Genomic DNA, 9,077 nt, shown 5'->3' on the forward strand with positions numbered 1-9,077 from the left:
ATTGCATTAGTGGTATAAGAGAAGTAGTCCGGACAAACTTTAAAAATAAAAATTATTAATGGGCCATAACTCAAACAAAAATCATTGAACCGGAAAATGCTGACAATATGCACAACTAGACTTGGTACTGATCATTCCTGTAAAGTTTGGATGAAATTGCACCTGTAGTTTATGAGGAGTAGTCCGGACAAGCTTTGGTGTATCTGGCAACACACAGAAAAAGAAACCTTTTTATCAAAGGGCCATAACTCGGCCAAAAATCATTCAACCGGAAAACCCTTGCAATATGCGCAAGGACTTGAGCTACAAATCAATCCTGTAAAGTTTCATTGAAATTGCGTTAGTGGTATAAGAGAAGTAGTCCGGACAAACTTTAAAATTAAAAATTATTAAAGGGCCATAACTCTGACAAAAATCATTGAACCGGAAAATGCTGACAATATGCACAACTAGACTTGGTAATGATCATTCCTGTAAAGTTTGGATGAAATTGCACCAGTAGTTTATGAGGAGTAGTCCCGACAAGTTTTGTGATGGACGGACAGACGGACAGACAGACGGACAGACAGACGACGGAGAAGTGATCCCTATATGTCGCCACTACTCTGTAGAGGCGACACAATAAACATATACATAAAAATAATCATTACATGTCAACATAAACATATAAATAATCATAACATTTCAACATAAACATATACATAAAAATAATCATTACATGTCAACATAAACATATACATATAAATAATCATAACATGTCAACATAAACATATACATTAAAATAATCATAACATGTCAACATAAACATATACATTAAAATAATCATAACATGTCAACATAAACATAAGAAATAATCATAACATGTCAACATAAAGATAATCATAACATGTCAACATAAACATATACATAAACCTGACACGTCAACATTAATTAAAACATAGAGATGAATTGACACATCAAAATAACAAGAGCACCGCTAGGCGGAGCATTATATGCCCGAAAGTGTTTTTTTTTTTAGTAAAGATGAAGCATTTGTAAGGCATGGGACTAAAATAAAGTATTACCTCCTTCAAATAACAATCCTTCTTTGAAGTTTCAATATTGTGGTCCAAATGGAACTTTAAGTTATGTCCCAGAAACTGTTTTCAATTCTAAGGTAAAAGTGACCTTAACCTTTGACCTTGTGACCCAAAAATCATTAGGGGTCTTTTATCCAATATGGACAATCATACTATGAAGTTTTTGAATATTGTGGGCTAAATGGAACTAAAGTTATGCTCAAGAAACTGTTTTCAATTTCTAAGTAATAGTGACCTTGACCTTTGACCTTGTGACCCAAAATCAATAGGGGTCTTCTACCCAATATGGACAATCATCCTATGAAGTTTGAACACTGTGGGCCAAATAGACCTTAAGTTATGCTCCGGAAACTGTTTTCAGTTCTAAGGTAATAGTGACCTTGACCTTTGACCTTGTGACCCCAAAATCAATAGGGGTCTTCTACCCAATATTGTCAATCATCCTATGAAGTTTGAACACTGTGGGCCAAATGGAACTTAAGTTATGCTCCGGAAACTGTTTTCAGTTTTAAGGTCATAGTGACCTTGACCTTTGACCTGTGACCCCAAAATCTAAAGGGGTCTTCTACCAAATATGGACAATCATCCTATGAAGTTTGAACACTGTAGGCCACATGGAACTTAAGTTATGCTCCGGAAACTGTTTTCAGTTTTAAGGTAACAGTGACGTTGACCTTTGACCGTGTGACCCCAAAATCAATAGGGGTCTTCTACCAAATATGGACAATCATCCTATGAAGTTTGAATAATATGGGCCAAATGGCACTTAAGTTATGCTCCAAAACTGTTTTCAGTTTTAAGGTCATAGTGACCTTGACCTTTGACCTTATGACCCCAAAATCAATAGGGGTCTTCTACCCAATATGGACAATCATCCTATGAAGTTTGAATATTGTGGGCCAAATGGAACTTATTTTATGCTCCGGAAACCAAATTGCTAACGTTTTCAGTTTTAAGGTCATAGTGACCTTGACCTTTGACCTTATGACCCCAAAATCAATAGGGGTCTTCTACCCAATATGGACAATCATCCTATGAAGTTTGAATATTGTGGGCCAAATGGAACTTCAGTTATGCTCCGGAAACCAAATTGCTAACGGACGGACGGACGGACGCCAGGGGGTATAACATAATATGTCCGAAATTCTTTCGGGCATATAAAAAGAAACAAAGAGATAAACCTGATATGCATACATGTGAACTTTTTTCGATGATCAAGTGGGAGATTTTTCTTCAAAAAGGGGAGATTTTAGAATTTGCAATAAACAAAAAAAAAGTTCTGACATCAAAAATAGGTAGATTTGTTTAATTTGTGAAAATACACCTTATTTTAAGAAAAAGTCTCTTGCTAAAAGTGGGAGATTTCACATGTATGGATATGTCAAAATAAACATAAGCATAGAAGATAGACCTGATGTGTGGACATGTCAACATGAATATTTACAAAGAGGAATAACCGGACATGTCAAAATAAATGTACCTTGACCCTGTTTTCAGCACATTGAGGAGCATATTAGAAATGACCTCTATGACCCCTTGTTCTATCATCACCGTAGCAACAACATCTGATGTCTCAAATAGCTTACAACAAAACTGAATAGAATTATGACATAAGGCAAGGTCAGTAAGTGTGTTGCTAAGTAATGATAACATCAGTGGAATAGCAGACTGCTGGACTCTGGTTAGATCCCCTAAAACTTCATCTGGTCGTAATCTGAAATGTAAAGCATTATTTAATTTTACCCATGAAATATGGTGCTATATCAGTCAAATATATTTCATATTTTTTAAAAATAAATATGGAAAAAAAATATGAAAGTGGGAGGAGTCAAAACTCATATTTATTTTAAGGGACTTCTTTCGCCATTTTGTTTGAAAAATCTGATAAATACAAAACAATTTTTGTTGAATTTTGTTTTGAAAACTATCTAGAATGATAGAAAATGGTCTAACTAAGAAAATAAATCCGAACACCAATATCTTTAATTCAGTCATTAACGTTGTACAGACGTTTAAAGAGTTGTTTACGTGACGTCACAATGTAGCGCCAAATATCGCGTGCAAAACAAGACGCATCTATAAATAATATATTACTGCGCGCTGTACAATTGCAGCAAGCAAGGGGGTTCGTAACCATTTTTCTTTGATAATGAAATTAAATAAAAAGGTTATTTTTTCGTTTTTCGTGAAATATGGTATATATTTTCACTCAACATGATAAAATGCCACATATTTTCACTCGCCGTCCCGGCTCGTGAAAATATGTGGCATTTTATCATGTTTCGTGAAAATATATTCCATATTTCACTCAGACGAAAAAATATCCTCTTATTATTTACAGAGTACTAAAATATGAATAGAGCAATAGCACCTTAATTAGACATACCCATTAATTCGACACCTTTTTTTACAAACATCATGAAATCCCAGAATTATGCGTTTTAACTGATATTTTGATCGATATTTACGTTCATCATTCATTTGATGAAGTCATGAAAAAAAATTCAGACCACATAGGCACCGTTTTCGCTGACATTGGTTAGTACAAAAGTGTGGCATGAAAATTCGAACATAAAAAGTCGCTTCTTAGGGAACATGTAAGAGGTCGACCTATGTAACAGTAAAACTACTATTTATTTTTTGTCAAGTTATGCTATTGTTAACTTTTTAAACACACTTATTGAAGTTGTTCATTAAACTGGACCATCAACAGCTTGTCTAGAGTTAAATTTCCAGCCAAGGCGTGAGTGTCGAACTTAGGAACCAAATTTTAAAGGAAGTTCGTAATTTCGACACATGTGACTGAATCAAACCAATTTAGAACTAACTTAAATCAAACTGACCAAATATGGCATTCCATGCAAGTATATTGTATTTGGCTGTGGACGAATAAGTATTAATTATAGTATATAAATGTTACTCCGTTAACAATGTTTGTTATCAAGGAAATTTGAGATATTAAATTAGATGCCGCTAATAAATTCTCAAATAGAAAAATACATTTCATTAGTAACATGTAATGGTAATGTTTCGTGATGTTGTTTATTCTGAAAAGCAGGTATACAATGTATTTGGTTTAAATGAACTTCAGCAATAGGTATATTAGTGTTTTACAGTTTAAATTACATATTTATGCCTAATTGTGTACACATGTCAAGTGAAGCTAATGAAAAGAAATATTGCAGATGTTCACCATCCAATTGATCAACACTATTTTATGGTTCAAAGTGGTGTAATATCAAAGAAGATAAAAACAGCAATGATATTTGGCATCCTGACTGATAAGCTAAAGCTTAGTGGAAATGCACCAACTAGTTTGAATCCAAACAGTGCATGCTGACTGTAACAGTACATGTTACCCACTTATCTGTTATAAAGTAAAGATTAAAAGTCTTAGATCATTATGTATGGAAGAAAAACACTTTTAGGAGACATTTTAACTAGAAAAGAAACATTTGCCGGTATTGGTTATTTTAAAACCGGTAGGCTACACGCTACACCGGCTCCCTTAGTAAAGTGACAGACTTACTTGGATTTAGGCCATTAGAGATATAATCAATGGTGAGTATGAACTCTACCGAGTATGTATTCAGAGAAGACCTATGATTTAAACTAAAAACTAATCTAAAAAACATGAACTGTTTCCGCTATACAGCCTGTCCGTGGAACATGATGTGCACTGCTGACGCAATGTAATTGGAAATCCCCGCTTCAAAGATTAATAATTAACCTTTTTCTCTACAATCAAATTATGTGTGCAAGACCTTCAAAAATGTATCTACACAAGTCATGCACATTTTTACTAATTCAAGAGATGAACTAATCGTGTTTTTAATACAATGTTCTTTCATAATCATGTTTGGCTCGTAAAGTGTTATTAATAGTGTTGGAATTCATTTTATTTGTATATTATTTGAATTTTTAATGTATTTCTTAAACCTTAATTAGGGTGTCGAATTTAGGATCACCATGTCGAAATACCGGACCCTCAACGGACAAAGCTTATACTATTATTACATGGAAAACCTTAGATGCTACTTAAGAAGTAGTGTTTGAAAAGGGCGCGAAAATGTCGGATACTGTAAAGTGCGGTGTCGAAATAAGGATACACATAAAAATGTTAAATTGTAACGAAATTTTATCGTAAGGTGTCGAAATATGGGTACTTTACTCTATAAAATATGGAATTTTTAAGACATTTTGTATGTTTCTTCTAAATAGCATCTCTAGAATTATAACTAAAGGTTTGAGAATATAGAAGTTTATACATTACAACAGTGTCTTTTCTAGGACTTGAAAAACAGGGGGGATTTTTATCGAAAAGTGAGAATTTATTACATTTGTTGATCTTTTTCCTTCTTTCTCTATGTAAAATTTTCCCCCTGCCTCTGAAAAAATAGGGGGGAATTCTCAAAAATATGAGTGAATCCCCCCATCGCCCCCTCCTAGAATAGACACTGTTACAAGGTGACATTAATGTAAACATTACCCTTCATCTATTTTAAACGGTCTCTGCATCACTATGGAAACTGCAGCTTCCATCTGATCTGAGTGGGTGGGGTACTGAAATAACTGCGCTGATAACAGGTGGAAACCATCCATCTTAAAAAATTCCTCAGCATTATGATGATTACATCTCTCAAGATACACAGACATCAGCTGTAAACAAGATAGGACATGCACAAAATACTTCTAAACCTTGTCTACATTAAAAAATATTACACATTACCATTGCATAATTATAAAAATTTGTAGCCTGTGCTTTAAAATTGAATAATAATAGAGCCGCGTCACATCCGCGCAGTCTGATCAGGATCCATGCTGTTCGCTTACAAACTCTATTACAAGTAAAGAAACTGATAGCGAACAGCATGGATCCTGATCAGACTGTGCGGAGGCGCAGGCTGGTCTGGATCCATGCTGGTCGCAAACCCACTATATTGGTTTTGTCGTGATGCGACTCAAATTATTTCTAAAGTAAAGAAAATACCACCCATTTTAAGGTTTATTTGATTTATTTGTATATATGTAATCTTATGACATAAAACTGAGTCATTATCAACCAAATTGCTTTATAAAATATCTATTCTTCCAATAAATTAACAAAAAATGTCGTTTTTGATATTATTTGAGCAATTATGGAGTACTTACCTTGATAACTGCCTCCCTCACTTCAGCTGAACTATTTTGAGCAAGAACAATAAAAGTTGGAGCATTAATAATAGATTTGCGGAATGTTTTCTCCACCAGTCCATCAGGCATGGTAACTATCACAGATGCTAATAGTCTCAACAATCCTACAATCATATCAACAATATATTAAAATGATATTATGCCTGCCCAGGGGTATATAGTTAGAAAACAAGTGACAGTCTAAAAAAGTTTGTATTTTGGTACAATTCCTTTCATTTAATGATTTACTTCCCATGAATGATAAATAAGTGATGTTGCCCAAAGAAATTTGTGTTAATATCCATCAGAATTTACCTGTAATGCTCAATTTATAAAAAAAGGTTTAATATTCTAGTCAGATTAATACTTTGTCCTGAACATTTTCCAATATCAACCATTTGTCAATTACCATTATAACAGTCAATCTTTTGAAATAAACAGTCAATTTAGCTTAACTTGACAATGAAAGATTGAGCATAAAAGATCTAAATCTCATAAACAAAATGTACATGTATATACATTCTTAACATAGTCATTGCCTTCCTATCTTATCATGTTAAAAAATGACAAACTATTTATTTTCTGTTATCAAAATTTAAAGAGTTTTATTTGAATCAATGATCCAATATTACACTCATTTCTCATCAAGAACAGTCTCACAATAATCATGAACTTATTGGAGTATTCTCCAAGATTTTTTTTCAGGCAAAGATGGAAACCAATGTTTAACTTCAACTGTGTACAACTGATTTCATTGTCAACAAATTATCTTTTTCAGAAATTGACAATTTAATTAAATGCAATCAAACAACTTGTCAATAAAAATTGGAATAATATGGTACATGTCTTACCAACACACACAGCTATCAAGCCTTTCTCTAACTTGAGCAGTTCAGCATTATCATCATCAAAGTTCAAGGACAGATTATCTCTTGACACTGACGCTTCCTCTGTTTCAATGCTTTCATCATCATTCACATCTGCTTCCTTATCATCATCATTATCATCACCAACACCTCTGTCTATTTCTAGTCTCACAATAGCACCAGTTTTTCCTCTATTTACATTCAAACCTAGACCTGTATCTACAGAGGTATCTTCAGATTCTATATCATCATCTCTCTTAGTTTTATCTTCATTCTTTACACTGTCTTCACTCATTAGAAATTTCACATTATCACTATCATCACAGGATATAGCTGTCTTATATAAACTTTCAAAGTTGTCGGGTATGCCAGTAGATACATGAAGATCTGTTGAAGCAGATATAAATGCTTCCTCGTTGTCAGAAGGTTCTTTATCTCTGACTGTCACTTCTCCCACAATTTTCTCACTATTATCATCTACATCATGTTCAATTGTTTGTTCATTCATATCCAACTCTTGATGAGCCTCGTCTACTATGTTTTCATCAGTAAGTGCTACATTACTTCCAGTTTGTTCCGCAATAACTTCAGCACTATTATTACTGTTTCTAACAATTTTATCTGATGCAGTAAAGGCATGCTGTTTTGATATGTTAACTTCAGGATACTTTGTTTCTTCTTCTTCTTTTATAAAACTGTCAGACAGATTTCTTCTCATCTTGCGAACAACTGAAATACATAGAAAATATGAAAAATATTATAGAAAGCCATATCCTGAAAAATGCATATAGCAAATCTGGAAAAACAACAACAAAGGATCTTTTTATTAATAGGTAAATGAACAACAAAGGATTTTTTATTAATAGGTATTCAAGTGTAACATTAATGAGGTCACAACTCAAGCAATGCAAAGATTGGGCACAGAAAACTGATTTGAATGTATGTATGACATCAGTTTAATATGACTATATTTTCATCAAAAACATATATAAGACACATATGTAAACTGTCGGATATTACAAGAAATTTAAACAAAAATCAATAAAATGGAAATTTATCATGTTTTATCATGTTAAAATGTTAAAGTTTGAAGTGAAGTTGAAAATATTTCTGTAATTCTCATAAGAGTTTGATGACCTTAAATACTGAACATTTTGTAAATGGGTAGGTTTTAGACAATAATTTCTAACCAGAAACTTTATTCTGTATACATAGCATATTTCGTATGTAACACATACAAGATAAAGATTATACCTCTGTCCTTGATATTGTAGGTAATCTTGACAGGTGTGCTAGAGGCCAAACCTTGACCTAATCCGATCTTCCACTTGGTTAATGGGGATGGGGGCTGACCCCAGGACAGGTTAAAGTAGAAAAAAGATCTAGAATGGTTGATGTAAGTGTTGGCTGCTGGGTGAACGTTCAACAGGAAGTCACAAATCTCCAGTATGAGAAGATAGTCAGGTGGGGAACCAGCCATATTTTGTAAGATAGAAACTACACTGGTTCCCACAGATACTGACAATGAGGGAAAACCTTCTTGAATCCTCTCCTGAAATATTGACAGAATATAATCACAGTAAATATCAAATTTTGCCAGAAAAACAGTACTATACATCAAGTTTTTTTTGTTTTGTTTTTTCAATTAATGCAATCTATTTGGTTTAGAATTCATTTACGCTACTAATTATTTAGTATTTTATGATTAATTAAGTATAACTTAGTGTCTGCTGTGAATTTTGACTGCCTATTTTAGACTAGTAAACAGTAAGCACTTTAGTCTAAGGACAAGGTATTGTAGGCAAGTATGACTCTATTTTATTGGAAATGCTTGCAAACATAATTCTCTGCACACTGAGGGTAAGCTATACTACCTCTATACTAGAAATGTGTCCATAGGAAACGGATGCCCCCACCGCGCCAGTGTTCTGTCAATCTAATGACTCTAGGTCAAATTTTT

The 9,077-nt window shown here is 33.5% G+C and overlaps 1 protein-coding gene across 2 annotated transcripts in view; it reads right to left on the minus strand.

The window, feature by feature from the left end:
• The window catches only part of LOC132747515 (lysosomal-trafficking regulator-like), a 38,326-nt gene extending 29,653 nt beyond the window's left edge, over window positions 1-8,673 (minus strand). For both annotated transcript variants that reach the window (XM_060736926.1, XM_060736919.1), the window contains exons 1-5: window positions 8,372-8,673; window positions 7,103-7,846; window positions 6,231-6,376; window positions 5,569-5,738; window positions 2,560-2,793 (exon numbers count right to left, since the gene is read on the minus strand). In XM_060736926.1, coding sequence (XP_060592909.1) covers window positions 2,560-2,793; window positions 5,569-5,738; window positions 6,231-6,376; window positions 7,103-7,846; window positions 8,372-8,597 — 1,520 coding nt within the window. In that variant the 5' untranslated portion in view covers window positions 8,598-8,673. The remainder of the gene's footprint in view (window positions 1-2,559; window positions 2,794-5,568; window positions 5,739-6,230; window positions 6,377-7,102; window positions 7,847-8,371) is intronic.
• Window positions 8,674-9,077: the final 404 nt, after the last annotated feature.

This window comes from Ruditapes philippinarum, unplaced genomic scaffold, assembly GCF_026571515.1.
Source record: "Ruditapes philippinarum isolate M1 unplaced genomic scaffold, ASM2657151v2 ctg1349_1_1_1_1, whole genome shotgun sequence".
In the NCBI taxonomy this organism is placed as follows: Eukaryota; Metazoa; Mollusca; class Bivalvia; order Venerida; family Veneridae; genus Ruditapes; species Ruditapes philippinarum.